Source organism: Ostrea edulis, chromosome 9 (assembly GCF_947568905.1).
Source record: "Ostrea edulis chromosome 9, xbOstEdul1.1, whole genome shotgun sequence".
NCBI lineage: Eukaryota > Metazoa > Mollusca > Bivalvia > Ostreida > Ostreidae > Ostrea > Ostrea edulis.
In genome coordinates, this window is record NC_079172.1 from 31,207,920 (window position 1) to 31,227,720 (window position 19,801).

At 37.0% G+C, this 19,801-nt stretch overlaps 1 protein-coding gene across 1 annotated transcript; it reads right to left on the reverse strand.

The window, feature by feature from the left end:
• Positions 1-527: 527 nt before the first annotated feature.
• On the reverse strand, positions 528-19,629 carry LOC125659411 (adhesion G-protein coupled receptor D1-like). The gene is made up of 19 exons (XM_056150190.1): positions 19,474-19,629; positions 18,495-18,637; positions 18,103-18,276; positions 16,272-16,337; positions 16,036-16,126; positions 11,771-11,881; positions 11,343-11,533; positions 10,088-10,131; positions 9,871-9,988; positions 5,560-5,663; positions 5,273-5,375; positions 4,912-5,141; positions 4,513-4,579; positions 3,997-4,082; positions 3,774-3,894; positions 2,765-2,806; positions 2,573-2,671; positions 890-932; positions 528-787 (listed from the first exon to the last, which is right to left on the reverse strand). Exons 1-19 carry the CDS (start codon positions 19,580-19,582, stop codon positions 765-767), a joined length of 1,965 nt encoding a protein of 654 aa, XP_056006165.1. The 5' UTR covers positions 19,583-19,629; the 3' UTR covers positions 528-764.
• Positions 19,630-19,801: the final 172 nt, after the last annotated feature.

Genomic DNA, 19,801 nt, shown 5'->3' on the forward strand with positions numbered 1-19,801 from the left:
CCAATCTCCGTGGATTGTTGATATTTTATTGGGATGTAATTTCATGGACATGGTTTCTGTACATTAAATAAATTGTGTATTTTGTTGTGGTTTGAAATTCATGGGATAGGGGTACCCACGGAAATTGGGCCCCCAGGAAATCTAATAGATTAATTTTATAGTAATTGCAAAATCCAGATGCATGTATATAAGTACAGCTTTATACAGAGAATTCTAGGTTCAGAATTATTAACAGAGCTAGGATCAAAGTTTTTGTGCTCTCAGCAAGATGCATTTCTGGATGAAGGCATCCTTAATATCAATCCAGAAATGTGAAGTTCAGATTTATAAAAAAAAAATAAAAAAAAAAAAAATTTGGGCGTAGTCTGGATGTCCCCAACAAGATGTATTGGTAATGGAATGGAACTTGAAGAAATTCATCTACAGTAAAACATGGTAATGGCGAACCAACAAAGCCAGTAAAAAACAGTTCATTATAAACAAACTTCATTATATCCATTAAAATCTTTTATTTTCCTCTCATAGAGGAATATAAACAAATTCTTTATGAGCCTGTGTTACTGTAGTTTAGTCAGATGAGCTTAATAAAAGCTTGACACAAAAATTCAGAAATAATGACAGGTGAAAAATTGAAAAGGTGCGAGTTTTAATCCAGGAATACTACATTGAATCCCTCGTTAAATTGTGAAACTGTTTAAAAGTCATTGCTATATCTAATTCTTGTATGAAATTCTGCATTCAATATGTTAGAATGTTGAAATTTTCTACATCCAGGCATATTTCTCCTCTGAAATACAAAATTAAATATAAATGTATATAATGAAATTATAGATTTTTGAAGTATACAGGATATACACTTTCAATAATGTTAAGTATAGAGATTGCTTACGCCTCCGGTATCTCTTGGGAACCACTTTTAGTTCTTCAAGTCTCTATAAAGAAAATCAGTGTCCAACTGAAAACTGATGATTCCATTATTTGATACTACGATGTTCAGCACCATGCATTAGGTGCTATCTAATTAAACTTGTACTGAAGCGTATCGTAGAGATTAAATTGAATCGGCATTATATGTCGCACACCTTTGTATATAGTTTTGTCCATCTGCCTATCTGACATGCACTTCTCACATTTTCTCTAAAATCCAATCTATCTTATGCTTCAAAACATCTGTTTGATTGATATAGTCAAATTACGTTATCGAGAACGTGAAAATTCATTTTAAAAAGTTCCAACGCGCTTATCGATGTTCGGGGTATCGAAGTTCAACTGTACACGCATTTTTGTGTAGTATTATCAAGTTTGTTCATACCATGTTCTTATTTTATTTTAGACCCGTGTTATTATACCTTCTTTCTCATTATAACACCGTTAATTTGAGTTTTTACGCCTTTTTTTCCTTACTACACCTCTCTTTAAGTGTTATACTTAAAAAAAAAAAATTTAGTTCGAAATTACCATAGGGGGTATTAGTAACAAACTACTAGTGTCACATTAAGTCAGTTAAATCTTTGCGTCAGTGTAAAGTTATATACCATCTTCACACTCACGGATTTTTCTTACGAGTCCTTTCGGATCTCTGACTCGTAGTCAATCGCAAGCATTCGTAAATCACTCGTCGGTATCCGTTAATAACTCTTCACAACTCGCACACACTCGTAAGGATCCGTGAAAGTAGAGGCAAATTTTTTGACATGTCAAAAAAAATTCACGATTGTCCACGGATTTCATTTTCCGTAAATAACTTGTAACAACCCGTAAGTATCATAAACTGGTCGCAAGAACATGTAAACTGTTCGTAAGAATCCGTAAAACACTCGTAAAAAGTTATTTTTACGAATCTTTGCGGTTAGTTTACAATATGTTACGGATAGTTTACGAGTTGTTTACGGATTATTACGAATGCCTTTAGAAGTGATATTTACGACTTCATTCACGTCGGGTTACAATCGCTTTACGGATTGTTCAGAATAATTATGAGCACTTTACGTATAGACACGATTACTTTACGAGTACATACATAAACTTTACGATTAAGGAAAGGTTTAAAAGACGCAAAATCTGACAGTTTCTTTCAGTTGTTATCAAGACATCAGAGAAGTTACACATCTTGCATGCAATATATATACATGCTGTTAAAAGTAATGCCAGTTTTCGAATGATGATACAAACCAATTGCGAACACTTTTGAGTCAAAAACGTATACTATCGTAACTAACTCCTAACTATTCGTAACAGCACGTTAACAAGTCGTGATTTGCACGTAAAAGCTAAGCTAAATCGTAAATTTCCGTAATATACCCGTAACAATCCCGTAAAATGTCGTAAATTGCTCGTATTTATCCGTGTTCACTTGGAACAAATCGTAAATGTGTGCCGTAAATGCATCGAAGGAACTCGTAATAAACCGTAAATGGCCCGTAAATACTCTTAAAACGTTCTTAAACAGCTCTTTAAAGTCTCTATATCGTAACAATCCGTGTACTTTTACGGATTTGTGGAATACGCAAGGATCCGTAAGAAAAATCCGTGAATGTGAAGGTCCCATTAGCGGCAAAAATTAGTCTCTCACCTGGTGCCTACGCTCTGTCCACGTGGCTGATGACCCCAGCCACACGTCACTGGATGAACACGTGTTCTTACGGCGCCGCTCATTGTATTTCTTTCTCACCTGGTGTTAGACATCAAAGACAACTATGAAAGTAGGACATAGAAATCCACAAATATAAGGTACTGTGAACGGTCGCAATTTTTTTTTACTTACGATGTTGTTGCATAAGCAGTGCAGGAAAAAGATCATAGTGCCCTGAAAGAAATTGAAGCCTGTCTTAAATAAGGGACAGTGTTGTTGTTATTTTAAGGATTGCGTGAATTTGAATTTACACAGATTTAGCACATTTTTCAGATTCCCAACTTTATTTTAGTACTAATGCAATCGAATTTTACTATCGATGTTGTCACCAGAGGGACACCTGCACATACATTAGTTATCACGTTTCAAAGCTACTCTGTATTTCATAGTTCGAAATATTTCATAGTTTGAGATATACTGAAAAATGGGGGGTTTTTTGTAAAAGAAAAAAGCTTGACTGAATTGGGTATGTAAAACAAAATCACTATTGTTCCAATAACAGCGCGTCGCTTTACTGTATTGAGCGTGCTAATTTCAATGAAATAGGTTAAATTACTTTTTTTTCTCGGTGACCAATCACACTGAAAGAAAGACGTAGCATGGGCATTCAAAGTCAACCGCACGGCCAATCAGTGAGGGAAAGTTGTACGCTCGATTAAGCGAAGTGGCACGCTTTTATTTTAACGATAGTACTGTACACATATTGTTTGATATCCCTATATAAATCAGATTTTATAAATCGCATCATTTAAAAAATTGTTTTGACCCTGCCCTCCGTCCCAAGTGACGCACAAGTTTTGTTCCCATTCCCCCAATAATGCTACATACTAAACGTGGTGAAGTTGAATATGTTCAAATGACGGACACTCAGATAACTAAAAATGGTAGAATATGACGGACTATATACATGCTTTAAAAAAAAAATCCGGAATAAAATCGGATACGCATTAGGATTCAAAGGACAGATGAAAAAATGAAGATAGCTGTGACCAATCTCATGATTTCTATAACGAATATAAAATTAAGAGTAAACACGGATCCCCATAGGAGAAGTAAGCATCTGCTGACCGGCCACAGCTACTGTGAACCAATGCCTTGATCGAGTAAACGGAGTAATCCGTAGTCCAGATTTAAGACACACCTGCATGGATGTTCCGATAATGAAGAGGTAGTGAAAGACGTCGCTGAGCGGAACCAGAATTCCTAGAAACCAGGTAATCCCAAGGATGGGAAGCAGCGTCACCATCACCTTAAAGCTGGCACTGGAAAGTGACGAGAAAGGGACAATAGTCTTAAATATACAAACATAGTAATTCTAACGGAGAATTTCACAAGAGCAGATCCGTGAAATGAAGCCAACATACAAGAGTCTTGCTGCTTCTGATTTCTTGGAATTTGTCCGTAAGGTTAAAAATGCCTTCAGAACCAGACCAAGAACTAAAATGTTCATCTATGGAGAGAGAAAATGACAAATCTATACAATGAATGAGTTTACAACAAATAGAAACAAAATAATTATATATGTTCGCGAATCTGTGCACATAAAGAGAGATATTAACCGTTTAACAATCACAGTAGATTCTTAATTACGCAACTTTCCTTTTTATATTTAAACAAAAAGTGTATTTTATCTAACGTGATAGCCAGGGGCTCGGGAGCACCTGATCTGATTCTAGACCCTGATGGCCGGCAGTGATAGCATTTCAAATACACCTTAAAACGATGTTCCCACGTGAGTGACGGTGGGTGTTGGTACGACAACGAACTCTCACTGCATAATTCAAATCTTGATGGCACTTCACCCGAAACCGTTGACACCCCTGTATGAGTGAAAACGACTGAAATGGGATGTAGACAAGAAACAAAAATTGGAGACTTACCACGACAATAACTATCATTGGAGCCATGAATGACCATATTAGTCCGTCATCTATTGACAGCCAACAGCTGCAGCGAAAGAGTTCAAAGGTTAGAAAGGTATGCAGAAACCGTTGAAATTGTCGGATGAAATATTTAAATATCTTTTTTTTCAATAATCATTCACCGATCATTATAATTCTAAAATGTCGTTTCCTCCTTAATTATTGAGACCACATTAACAGACTGACGGCAGGTTGTTAGGCTGAAAATGGGGCATGATTTATATATCTATATGTAAACTTGGTAGAGTTACAACCCCCACCCCACCCCTGAAATCGTTGAAGGGTAACTCCCTGAGATTGAATGATTTCTTTAGGGTGGGTGGGTAGAAACGGAACCCGAAAGGCATAATCAGTCACCTGTTATATTCTCCATCCTCCCCGTAGTCCTGAAAGTTACTGCCAAGCGTGATTAAAACGATAATGGCGGGAATTCCCCAGCCAATCAGCAGGTAGATCATTCGCATGTCTCCATAAGCGCTGATTGGTCGAGTACAGGAGAGATACAAGGCTAGTCCCTCCACCATCATCCAGGCGAAGGCGGACATAAAGAGGAAGTGGAGAAGAGCCGTCACAACCTTACATGCGGCCTGTTGGTCCAAAATGTTCTCATATCTTACGGTTCAAATTATCACATGATTCTAAATCTACATTATTCATAATAACTAATGTACTTACATTATGACGTTTGCTCAGTATTATCAACAAATGCTACATATACCAAATATTTGGAAGCTCCCTCTGATGTGACGAGCACCAGTTGTCCCAGCATCAAAGCTACTGACAGGTTGGCATGTATCATTACAGTGTCATTGCCCAGGACCCTGCAAGACGAATTATACAGGCACCACCAGGTTCATATTCCGTGTGCTAAGATTTGACAGTATTTTATTTTTCATGGCGTTGGATTACCCGAGGGTTATCCACATCACAATGCCTTTACACCGAGTTTGTGGCTTCGCTCCAATCTAACTCTAAAATCGGATTATGAAATTCGCGCGGACCTACCTTAGATAGACGTATATTATCAGGGTTAGCGCCAGACAGGCAATTGATAAACTGGAACCCAGAGTTGACATGATGTAAAGAACTTTTTCTTGCGTTTTGGTCATCTGTAAAAGAGTTAGCACCTGTATTTATAGGCGTTACATGGGAGGTACGGTATGTTCTGTGTACGATGATCTGTCGACATTGCAGTGATCACAATTGACGTGTGACATCGTATCCATTTCGTCTATCTACTAGGTAATTTTATTACCTAATCTACAATATGAGTTGATATTACATATTTTTTCTGTTTTCCAACTTTAATCATTTATTAATCACTATTACCCGATCACGTGACGAACTGTTTCTCGGTCACGTGAGAAACCATTGCCCGATTAGCAGATTAGGCAATAACACAATTATTTCATGCGTACTAGAGAAATAGTCAAAACTATTGTCCCTCGGTAGTGGCGAAGACCCGGGAAACTGTTGTCAGAGGCCGTAGGCTGAGGATAACAGTTTCCCGGATCTTCGCCACTACCGAGGGACAATAGTTTTGACTGTTTCCCGAGTAGGCATATAATAATTGTATAATAGAATCCTGTAGGTTAGCGTGTTATCCTCAACATCACGTGTGGACAACATCGTGTCAACTGGGTAACTTGTTGACAGCGATCAATCTCACAACTCCTATAAGGAATACAAAAGTAACAGCTGTGCAAACGCTGACTCCTTGACACTCCAGAGGTGGTATCAGGTGCCTAGGAGGAGTAAATATCTCCTGTTGACCGGTCACACCCGTTGTGAGCCCTATATCTTGATGAGGTAAACGGATTAATCCGTGGTCAAAATCAGATATATAAAGAACGGCATAACAATTCGTGTGAAACACGTCCGACAGTATTTGACCCAATGGCAGGTTGTATTGGCAAACTAGATCGTTATAACTACTATAGAATTTTCGAAATGCTGACTTTAAACAAGACTGTTGAAACTCCTGCACCATCAACTTGTTTGTCAATAGCCTGCCTCGATTTAAAAAAAACTGATCATACACAGACCAAGCTCTTGCGTATTGAATCAGTTGAGACATAAATATCATATGCAGGTGATGATTGCTACATAAATATGGGAAGTTGACGATTGAGAAGCTATCCCGTTTGTCATAAAGTTTGTCGTTAACATCTATGTTCAATAAAATATATAAGTACGAATCGGATGTGGAAGATTCTATTGTGTCTTTTATTTTGAGTTCACAGTGATATATCGAATCGACATATGAATGAAAATGATTATTGTTGATAAATAAAAAACGTCGTCGATATATCTAAATGTCGAGTTGAAGGCCACATATATAATCAACATTACAATGTAGAGAACACCGTGTCAATATCGTAAAACTGTTACTCTGTTTATATCTTCAACATCAAGACGTTGACAATTTTGTCAAGATCGTATATTTTCCTGTTGACATCTCTCATATCGTAGACATCGCAATGTTGGCAATAGTAAACTAGACCTGTGTTTGACACCTTGCTATACCCTGTAGACACCGAGATTAATCCCTACCCGTAACTCTACTTCAGTCCCTATATTCACGATCGACGACACGATGAACTATGACTTCACGGTAAAAACTGGGCGTGGCAAACTTCTTAACGCGGTGTTACGATCGTTCCAGGCATGCCGATATTTTCGCGGGAGTCATCTCGCGTATTACTCCGTTTTATAATGACTTCCTTATGTATAATTACGGTAACAGAACGTTTCACAAGCGATACAGTTCTATCACTGAAGATTCGTCTCAGATTTTCATTCATGTGTCGATTCGATATATCCCCGTGAACTCGAAATAAGAGACACCACAGAATTGTCCACTTCTGCTTCATACTTAGATATTTTATTGACAATAGATATTAACGGAAAACTAACAACCCAACTTTATGATAAACGGGATGATTTCAATTTTTCCGTCCTCAACGTCCCATATTTATGTAGCAATATTCCATTACCACCGGCACATGGTGTTTATATCTCTCAACTGATTCGATACACAAGACCTTGATCTGCATATGATCAGTTTTTAAATCGAGACAGGCTACTTATAAACAAGTTGATGGTGAAGGGGTTTCAACAATCTCGTTTAAAGTCAGAATTTCGCAAATTCCATGGTCGTTATAACATTCTAGTTTGCGAATACATTCATCGGCAATGGTGACGTCTCCATAAGAGTGAAAAATTCTCGAATATACAAACAATCTATCATTGGGTCAAATGCTGTCTGACTTGTTTCATACCGATTGTTAGGCCGTTCGTGGTACACTAATTTTGACTACGGATTACTCCGTTTACCTGATCAAGACATAGGACTCACGACAAGTGTGACCGGTCGACGTGGAATGCTTAAATAAATAAATGTTTATTCGGTATATACATACTACTCCGTTTACCTGATCAGGATATAGGGCTCACGACGGTCGACAGGGGATGCTTACTCCTCCTGGGCACCTGATCCCATCTCTGGTATATCCAGGGGTTTGTGTATGCCAAACTCGCTATTTTTTTTATTGCTTATAGGAGTTATGAAAATGATCACTGTTTGTTATCTTCACCTTTCATTCACGGATTACTATATAGTAAATGTATTACAATCTTACTATGTTTATGCACCAACGAATTCTCACCAACTTTATCACGTGATAATACCAATGCTGGGGATATTTGCAGAGATGTTCCATTTGAGAACTAATCAGATTTTAATCAAATTCTGTATGAAACCTTCATTGAAACTGAGAGTAAAAATATAGTTGAGAGCTTTCATCATCAGCCATGAAGCAAAATGAGTCGTGTTGCTCATAAATCAAAATCAAGTAATCGATAATCAGATTGGTTAAATTCACACCTTTTTCTATATTTTAAAATGTTTTAAAATACTACAAGGACACCGCGGAAAAGACTACCTTATGACGCAACAAAGCGTCAGAACTGAAATTAGAATCCTCAGGCTTCCCAAAGACATGATACGACAAAATACGTACAAGAACTGGAAAGGTACCTCTCCAAAACTTGGGGTCCCCTTCAAAAGAATTAAGAGTGAGAAATCCTTCTGAAACATTTTCAAATTTTAAGGAATCAAATTTCACGTTGCCAGACAAGAGTGAAAATAATGAACAGTGGTTAATTTCATAACTCCTATAAAGAATACAAAAGCAAGAGTAGGACAAACAATGACCCCTGGACACACCAGAGGTGGGATCAGGTGCCCAAGAGGAGCAAGCATCCCCCGTCGACCGGTCACATCCGCCGTGAGTCTTCACCTTGATTAGGTGAATGGAAAAGGTGATGATCAATCTCATAATTCCTAAAACGAATGCAAAATTAAGAGTATAACAAACAAGGACCCCTGGACACACCAGAGGAAGGAACAGGTGCCTAGGAGGAGTAAGCATCCCCTGTCAACCGGTCACACCTGCTGTGAGCCCTATATCTTGATCAGGTAAACTGAGTAATCCGTAGTCAAATTCGGTGTGTAAAGAACAACATTTGACTCAATGAAAGATCGTATCGGTAAATTGGATCGTTATAACGACCATATAATTAGCAAAATACTAATTTTTAACGAGTCTGTTGAAATCTCTGTAATATCAACATTAATCAAAGATTGATTCCAGTCACATATCGTCTTCAATATAATATTACTATAATAAAATTGCCTGATATTTCCTGTATTATCGTAGTGACAACAGAAAGTGAACACAGTTATTCGCGGTCCATCGTAGGCGTTGTGAAAGATGAAGATAACGAAAAGTGATCAATCTCATAAGTCCTATAAAGAACGCAAAATAGAGAGTTGTGCAAACACGGACGTATGTTCTTCATACAAGGGTAAGTCTCGTCATTCTAGATCCTTAGGTAAGTATCTAGGGGTAAGGATCGTCATTCTAGAATAGGTACAAGGGTAAATGTAGTCTTTATAGATTGTCGAATCCATCATGTATCATACGTTGGTTTGTTTTTGATCAGTATACACGAAGTAAGTGTACATATTTATATGAAAATTGCCGCTTGTAGCCAGAATCCTTAGGTGGACAATATTTACCGGTTCCGGTGCTTTGTAGTGGAGGACGAGGACCGCTAGATTTGGTCAGATGATCGTATCTACATTTGTTGTGGGTGTCGTTCTTCTCTAACAGACACTATTATTTACAATATTTACCGGTTCCGGTGCTTTGTAGTAGAGGACGAGGACCGCTAGATTGGTCAGATGATCGTATCCACATTTAGTGTGGGTGTCGTTCTTTTCTAACAGACGATATTATTTACACTATTTACCGGTTCCGGTGCTTTGTAGTAGAGGACGAGGACCGCTAGATTGGTCAGATGATCGTATCTACACTTGGTGTGGGTGTCGTTCTTTTCTAACACTGTTCCCCCGTGTGTATCCCAGTACCTGGAAAATGTTCAGACGGGTCACGTGGGCTTGTCTACAGTTAATTATTAGTATGATATTAAGGACAAATTCGGCGTTACTGGAAAAAATATAGATTACCTTTTTTCAAAATTCCAAAACGTGCAATACCTTTCCTTTTCCACCTGTAACACAGTAAATCAACCACAGGATAGGATCATGTTATAATGTAAAACTTATACAGTACCAATTTTGATGCACCAGATGCGCATTTCGACAAATAATGTCACTTCAGTGATGCTCAACCGAAATGTTTGAAATCCGAAATAACAATGAAGTTTTAGAGCTAAATATAGCCAAAAACAGTGTGTCAAAAAAGTGGAGCCAAATTCGTCCAAGGATAAGAGCTATGCATGAGGGAGATAATCCTTAATTTTGAAATGAATTTCTAAATTTTATAACAGCAATTAAATATACATCCGTATTTTCAAGGTAGTAACGAAGTACTTAGCTACTGGGCTGTAGAGACCCTCGGGGACTAACAGTCCACCAGCAGAGGCCTCGACCCAGGGGTCATAATGTAAAACTTATACGGTACCAATTTTGATGCACCAGATGCGCATTTCGACAAATAATGTCTCTTCAGTGATGCTCAACCGAAATGTTTGAAATCCGAAATAACAATGAAGTTTTAGAGCTAAATATAGCCAAAAACAGCGTGCCAAAAAAAGTGGAGCCAAATTCGTCCAAGGATAAGAGCTATGCATGAGGGAGATAATCCTTAATTTTGAAATGAATTTCTAAATTTTATAACAGCAATTAAATATACATCCGTATTTTCAAGGTAGTAACGAAGTACTTAGCTACTGGGCTGTAGAGACCCTCGGGGACTAACAGTCCACCAGCAGAGGCCTCGACCCAGGGGTCATAATGTAAAACTTATACGGTACCAATTTTGATGCACCAGATGCGCATTTCGACAAATAATGTCTCTTCAGTGATGCTCAACCGAAATGTTTGAAATCCGAAATAACTATGAAGTTTTAGAGCTAAATATAGCCAAAAACAGTGTGCCAAAAAAGTGGAGCCAAATTCGTCCAAGGATGTGATGTGTCGACAGAAATGATAGGAATTGTATCCATACCATTTTATCTTAAAACTATAAAACGAGAGAGAGGGGTAGATAAACACATCTAAAAAAAAAACCCGTTACAAATAACCCGTGTTATATTTAACCACTGTGTTGATAAACCAGGTCCAGATTAACGGCCTCACGTGTTAATTTACTGAGCTAGGCAATGAAGTTGAAAAGGACAAGAACTATATTACTAATATCATTTTGCCAATTATGGGTTGAAAGGAAGTCAGCCATTAGTGCAAGAGAGATTTATTTTACCCCGGTGACATTTGTAGGCAGAACAAGAATTATGGCGCCTGTGACGTTGACTTCCGTTTTCTGTGTTTGGTTCCTGTCGATGTTCTGGACAGACACCGACATCACATTGCTGCCTATCTGGGCGTTCTTGTACCCTTTCTTCACACTCCATTTCTGGTTTATTGTTTTATAGATGATTGTCGACACGCGAGCTGGTAAGTGTAAAAATTTAGATTAAATTTAACTGTAAAAAAAAAACCCTTTTTTTTACTTGATTTTGTGGTATAAAAAAATCCATGAATTCAAATCCTTGAAGAAAAGTGTATTATGACAAAGAAACAATCTTAAAGTTCCTTTTATTATCCCGAAAATCTAGAAATATCACATTAACTACAATGTGTAGCTTTTATAAATTGCAAGTCGAGCTTCTCCTTTTCTGAACTACTTACATGTTTCACCGTCGAAAACTGTTATAGGCATTACAATAGTTCCTACTATCGAACTTATCGTGATGACGTCACCATTACTTAGATTGCGCTCCACGTATGATATGGAAATATCTATTGTAAATGAAAAAAGTAAATAGGAAATTATTACGGAAAAAAAACAACAACTATCTAATCAGATTGCTCCCCTGCACAAAAAGGATACTAAAATAACCATCTGTTCACCAAAATAATCAAATGTTCACTAATATGATCAGATGTTCACTAGACTAATAAGATGTTTACTAAAATAACCAGATGCTCACTAGAATAATCAGATGTTCACTAAAATAATCAGATGTTCACTAGAATAATCAGATGTTCACTAAAATAATCAAATTTTTACTAGAATAATCAGATGTTCACTAAAATAATCAGATAAAATAATCAGATGTTCACTAAAATAATCAGATGTTCACTAGAATAATCAGATGTTCACTAGAATAATCAGATGTTCACTCAAATAATCAGATGTTCACTAGAATAATCAGATGTTCACTAAAATAATCAAATTTTTACTAGAATAATCAGATGTTCACTAAAATAATCAGATAAAATAATCAGATGTTCACTAAAATAATCAGATGTTCACTAGAATAATCAGATGTTCACTAGAATAATCAGATGTTCACTCAAATAATCAGATGTTCACTAGAATAATCAAATGTTTACTAAAATAATCAGATGTTCACTAGAATAATCAGATATTTACTAGAATAATCAGATGTTCTTTAGAATAATCAGATATTCACTAAATAATCAGATGCTCACTAGAATAATCAGATGTTCACTAGAATAATCAGATATTTACTAGAATAATCAGATGTTCTTTAGAATAATCAGATATTCACTAAATAATCAGATGCTCACTAGAATAATCAGATGTTCACTAGAATTATCATATGTTCACTAGACTAATCAGATATTCACTAAAATAATCAGATGTTAACGTAATTTCATCTTTCAAAGTTTGTGGCATGGCTGTGGTATAAATTCAAAAGACTTATTTGTTCCAAAAATTTAAAACGGAGTAATGATAATCTTAAGTTTTCATAATTAATATCTTACATTTCCTCTACATTTAGCAATATTTTACAGTATTAAACCTTTCCTATTTTCAAGTATTTTAGTTCCTGAGTTCACTATAAATTATTAACAATTAAACTCAACATCAAAACCTTTGTTATCCGATCTGTGTTTATATTCTTACGGGGCAGAATTTATCTAAGAGCTTTTACATGAGAAGAGAAAAATTTAACTTCAACTTGACATTTAGATGCAAGGTGAAGATAACGAACAGTGATCAATCTCACAACTCCTATAAGCAATACAAATAGATAGTTGGGCAAACACGGACCTCTGGACACACCAGAGGTGGGATCAAGTGCCTAGGAGGAGTAAGCATCCCCTGTTGAGCCCTTAGATATATCACGTTTTATTTATCAACGCTTTCATTCATGAAAGGCGAAGATAACGAACAGTGATCAATCTCATAACTCCTATAAGCAATACAAAATAGAGAGTTGGGCAGACACGAACCCCTAGATATACCAAAAGTGGGATCAGGTGCCTAGGAGGCGTAAGCATTATCACTGTTGACCGGTCACATCCGCCGTGAGCCCTATACCTTGATCATGTAAACGGAGTTATCCGTAGTCAAAATCAGTGTGCCAAGAACGATCTAACAATCGATATGAAACACGTCAGACAGCATTTGATTCTATATATCCCAGTGAATTCAAAATTTAAAAACATCACAGTCTTTCTTATTTGTTTCATGTTTGGATATTTCATTGAAAAATAAACGTTAACGGTGAATTAAATATTCAACTTTATGATAAACGGGATGACTTCAGCTTCTCCATCGTTAAATTCCTATTGTTATGTAGCAATATTCCAGTATCATCAGTACATGGTGTTTATGTCTCTCAACTGATTTGATACACGAGAGCATGCTCTGCCTATGAAAAATTTTCAATCGAGGCAGATTACTGACAAATAAATTGCTTTACAAGAGTTCCAACAGTTTAATCGTTTAAAATCAGCATTTCGCAAATTCTATGGTCGCTATAGTGATCAAATTTGCAAACACAACATTCGAATCCTGTTTGAAGTGTTACATAACACTTGTTAGACCACCCTTTACATTCTAGTTTTGACTACGGATTGCTGCGTTTGATTTATTATGATCAAGACATGTGGCTCACTGCAGATGTGACCGGTCAGCAGAGGATGTTTACTCCACCTAGGCACCTGATCCCATATATGGTGTTTCCAGGGGTCCGTGATTATCTTACTCTAAATTTTGTAACTTTACGATTGATTAAAGACTAGACTTTTTGATATCATAGACAGATGCTTCGCAACAAAAATGGGAAAATGAGTTATTCATATCTAGTGATCAGTCATCCAAGAAATCACTTTGTTAAATACCACTCTGATTCCACGCCCTAGTACTCTAAAGCTGAAATAAAAAATATGCTGGAGTTTCTCATTAACAATATCTGCGTGGTCTTTGGTGATCAGGTCTTTCAACAGTCTATTGGAATTCCTATAGGCACGAATTGTGCTCCTTTGTTAGCTAACCTCTTTTTATATTCTTATGAAGCAGAGTTTATTCAAAAGCTTCTACATGAAAAGCTAAAAATTTCTTGCTGTGACCTTCAACTCGACATTAAGATACATCGACGACGTTTTATCTATTAACAATAATCCTTTTCAGTCATATGTCGATCCGATATATCCTTGTGAACCTGAGATAAAAGACACCACAGAGTCCTCCACATCTGCTTCGTACTTTGATATCTTATTGAAAATGGATAATAATGGCAAACTAAAAACGCACTTTATGACAAATGGGATGATTTCAGCTTCTCCATCGTCAACTTCCCAAATTTATGTAGCAATATTCCATTTTCACCTGCATATGGTGTTTATATCTCTCAACTGATTCGACACGCAAGAGCTTGTTCTGCGCATGGTCAGTTTTTAAATCGAGGCAGGTTACTGACAAACAAGTAGATGTTACAAGAGTTTCAACAGTCTCGTTTAAAGTCAGCATTTCACAAATTCCATGGTCGTTTTAATGATGTAGTTTGCCAATACAACCTATCATTGGGTCAAGTGCTGTTTGATATGTTTCCTACCTATTGTTATGCCGTTCTTGGCACTGATTTGACTATGGATTACTTTGTTTAGCTGATCAAGACATAGGGCTCATGGCGGATGTGACCAGTCCACAGGGGATGCTTACTCCTCCTAGGTACCTTATACCACCTCTGGTGTGACCAGGGGTCCATGTTTGCCTAACTATTTATTTTGCATTCCATATTGGTGTTATGAGATTAATCACAGCTCGTTATCTTTACCTTTATTTCATCACTGTTAGTTATCTTCACTTTTTCACATATTACAAAATACATACAAAATGAATATTTAGGTTCTTTGAATTGTAATGAGACTCCAAATAACGAAATAGCCTAACAACCCTTGGGCATTGGTTATACTGAGGGAGATCCTAGGGTCGATCGACCATAGATGAAGAACAGCAAGCTTTCTTCAAAGAAGCTCTTCCCCCGATTATACAGTAGGGATCCATGGACGATCGACAAAAGGAAGAGGAGATGGACCCATCTGCCACCTTCTAGAGGACCCACCCATACCCGGTCAAGAAGACCCGTCCCTTTCCCTGGGGATCCGAGAGTCGACCACCATCGTGTTCTCACCGTAACAAACCAAGTGTAGCAGAGTCCCTTCTGAGCAGCCTCCACTATAAATCATCACCGCAGCAGATATTGGACTCATCCAGTTCCCAGAGAGCATATAAGCTGCTGGAGTTCAGAGGTAAGATCAGTCAAGCAACTGAGTGAAGATTAACACAACAAGGTAGGTAATAACGAGTCAGGGGAGAAGAAAGTCGTCATGATGTAGTAGTAGTAGACGGGGAATTAAAGACGTATCTAATCTGAAGATTAAGAGCTCGGGGCTCCTATTTCCATCATTTAATGGGACCCGGTACAAGAATTACGAGGTGAACGCACCCAGTCACATGGTTTGCAATTACTAGGAAAATCATATCTACCCCTTGTAAAGAAACGGTAATAAACATGTCGTTGGGGATTTATAACAACGGCTACATGTTTCTTCATTAAGTAAAATCATGAAAAACAGATGGACTTCTAGCCTCTACAGTCTACAGGTACCAAATACTGTTAAATGGAAATATTTACCCATTTCAGAAGTTTCCATGGCGATATTTTCATAAGGAGAGGCCGATGACAGGACATTTTCCATGGAATACAATATGTTCGACATGATGGTCTGACAATATAGGAAATGGGATTTATTGTAAAAGTCTGAAATTATTAATAATGCTTGCAATAAACTGATGTATATGGTGGCAATTGTTAGAAAGTAAAAATAGTTGACTGACGAGAAAAGCTTACCCTGTAAAATCGAAAATTACCTCTGAGCTGTTACTGATGGTTTCGTTATATGTGTGAATAACTGTTGTTGAAATTCTTGAAAAAGTCTGAAAAGAGAGTTAGAAAGATGTGGTTTTTATCATAAGTGTGTGGTTTATATGATTCTATTTTATCCTGCAACTACATATTCTCTTTACTCACCCAATACTGATGATCTATTAAACGAAAGGTACATTCTGTCGATTTTTCATTATAGCATTGTGCAATTAATTTTACTGTCACGTGCCAATTTTTTTTTAGCTTACATTGTGATGTCATAAGCAAAGCAATTCATATAAAGCCAAAAAAGAAATTCAAATTTTGATTATTTTTTTCTTCTTGGCTGTAGGACGAGTTAACTTTTCTCTTATGTTGACTGTAGAATGAGTTACCTTTTCTTTCTCATAGATAGAATAAGCAATGGAATTTTTATTTTCATGTTTAAAACATAGCTTCACATTACTTACTATTAAGTGTATACTATTATTTTTAAACACGTGCACATACATGAGTATGCATTCAACCATCATTTGATCAAAATTATACTTACAATTTTATTAAAACCTTCTGAAAGTTTTACATAAAAATCTATAACAAAATACAAGGTAATGACCTCATTTGCATAACTTAACCAAAAAATTGGTAAAAGTATCTATGCGGTACATTTTCAACGTATGCGGTGGGGCATGAGAAACTATTAATATTTTTTGGTCTAATGCATCTATATTACATTTCTAACACCGTATGATGGAGGAATTTTCAGTGGTTTCAATTTTAGTTGTAGGATAAACAAAATTAAATATCTGCTGTCTTTAAATATAACTGAAATTTAGGCTCGGGTTAAAAGGTCTTGCCCTTGTCCAGATATCGCTCATATGTCCTGCAACTAGCGCCCACAGTAGCCTCGTCGTTAGGGCTTCGTCACCTGTAGCTTCCAGGCCCGGTACCGCGTCAAACTCTAAACATTAGCATAGGCAGTGACTCTTCATTCAACGCCTGTAGCCTCCGGGCCCGGTACCGCGTCAAACCTTAAACATTAACAAAGACAGTGACTGTTCATTCACCACCTGTAACCTCCAGGCTCGGTACCGCGTCAAACCTTAAACATTAACAAAGACAGTGACTGTTCATTCACCACCTGTAACCTCCAGGCTCGGTACCGCGTCAAACCTTAAACATTAACAAAGACAGTGACTGTTCATTCACCACCTGTAACCTCCAGGCTCGGTACCGCGTCAAACCTTAAACATTAACAAAGACAGTGACTGTTCATTCACCACCTGTAACCTCCAGGCTCGGTACCGCGTCAAACCTTAAACATTAACATAGGCAGTGACTGATCCTTCGCCAAGACTCAGGCATGGTTCGTGAAAGTTACGGATCTATATTGGATATAACCTCAACATTGGAGGCAGTCGTGCATTTTTACGTCAAAATTTGTGGCACTTCATCAACAGCTGATGATGTCTCTGCATGACAAAAACTCTCAAATAGACTTAAAACAGCAAATGTACTGCAAGGTCCAATAAAGGTAACGCAATAAACCAAACCGATTCGGTCGTTGTCCCAATATAGCCTCGTGCACATGTTCATTGTGACGTCATCATGTTTTCCAAATTTTAGATTTTGATATCAGATACAGCTGCTTTGGTAAGGGAAATATTGATGTCCTGCTGAAATAAACTGTGACTTTCTTCAAATATATTATATTTTGGGTTAGCGTCAAAAATGTGAGGAGGACTTGAAAAGTTTTGTCATTTTTCCTTATCTCCGTACCCTCGTCTCATTCATCCTTCATAACAACACCCGTCTAATTTTAAATAATGATGTTACCTCTACAGTCTGGGAATTGGTTATTTCCACTTCTGACATGTGGGAGAGAATCTGGGTCACGACCTTTGTGTCGGTTTCGCTGCTATTGACAACGACCTCTAACTGTGTAGCTAGTTCGTTGACCTCTTCCAAGGTTATGTTCGGATTAAGGGTTCTGTTTGATTGTTCCTTGATCTGACATGGAGAGAAATTTATCCATTATGATACTGTAGGAACTCTTAGTATTACATTAATTTCATTCAATCACATTAACATGTGATTCTATGAATATCTAAGGCATTGAATACCACCCATATTACACAATAGTTATTAAAACCTATAACATGTATCTGATTTGTTTATGGGGTGGAAGGTATTGACAGATTTAAGCCTCAGGGACAGATTAACTTCACCATTTCGATGTCCATCTGTGGCTCAGACGTTGTCATGTGGGCGGTGGACGTTGATGGGGTAGTTAAGGCCGGAATGGCAGACATATTGATTCCTCCGAACACGTCTTTTGCATCGTAGTAAAGGTTCACCGCGTGGATGAAATCTGTAGAGAATACCACTATAAATTAGGCTGGCGACATTTATCACTTTCTTAATTTCAGTATAAAATTCAATCTGATTAAAATCATATCCTATGATCCGCTCACGTATATCGCTACACTAGACGTGCTTATTAGTCCCCTACCGACGAAGTCGAAGAGGACTTTAGGTTTGCTCTTCGTCCGTCTGTCGCCCTGTCTGTCCGTTAGTCATGCAAATCAGTTTTACGGACCTTTTTTTTTTTATGTGCTTACAGATATTCATTTAATATTTGGTACATTGCTTTGCCATAAAAAGTTACAGATCAAGTTCAAATTTCGTCTCGGTCCATTGATTTTCCACTAAGTTATGGCCTTAACTAAGGCATTTAATGACTTAGAAAAATAGCATGAATTGTCAGTTTTCCTAACTTTTTTGTTGTGCTTACAGATATTCATTTGATATTCAGTACATCATGATGATTGTTTTGCCATTACAAGTTACAGATCGATTTTAAGGTTTTCCTGGTCTAGTCTTTGTACCTGAATAGTAGTTGATTTCCAACCATTCCTATCCTGGTTTCCCAATGTTCCCTTTTACCATAACCTTGGTCTCATAATGAATTCGAATATTGTTGCGTTCTAATAATTTTTGCCTCCGGTAGGGGACTATGTATTGCTATGCAATACTCTCAGAATGTTTTGTTTTTTTTGTGAAATCTTTTTGTAAAAATCTTGCAAACAATACTCGTTTTCATGCTTTTAATGGCATTGATATCTATATAAGTGAATTCAAAAATACAAGTATTGTTAATTTTTTCTTTCGTACAAGACAATTTTTTCCATTCTTTGATACTCTCACCTGTGATGTTTGTACAGTTGTAAGTACTTATGGTCGTTTTGTTGATAGACAGCGGTGGCGTTGTACAGTTCGCTGACTCTAAGGTTTCCTTATTCTTCACGTGGTCCATAAGGCACTGGAACTCGATTCTCAATGATTCTAAAATTTACTTTGCTTTCATAAAAAAAACTCTTCGATGTTACTGTAGATCACTTTTATTTCGCGAGACTACTTTCGAGATGATGCAAATTGAATGATGTATTTATTCACGATACATAACATTCGCGAATCATTATTTATTACTTATATCTTCTACATTGAAGAGTTTATTCGTGGGAATGAAATTTTC

Bases quoted from the DNA above. Each gene is read 5' to 3' on its own strand.
- LOC125659411 (XM_056150190.1), bottom strand. From the start codon at position 19,582: ATGGACCACGTGAAGAATAAGGAAACCTTAGAGTCAGCGAACTGTACA. The intron at 18,277-18,494 runs GTGAAGTTAATC...TCTCCATGTCAG, and splicing joins CACAGATGGACATCGAAATG to ATCAAGGAACAATCAAACAG. The intron at 5,376-5,559 runs GTAGGTCCGCGC...TTCGTCTTGCAG, and splicing joins ATAATATACGTCTATCTAAG to GGTCCTGGGCAATGACACTG.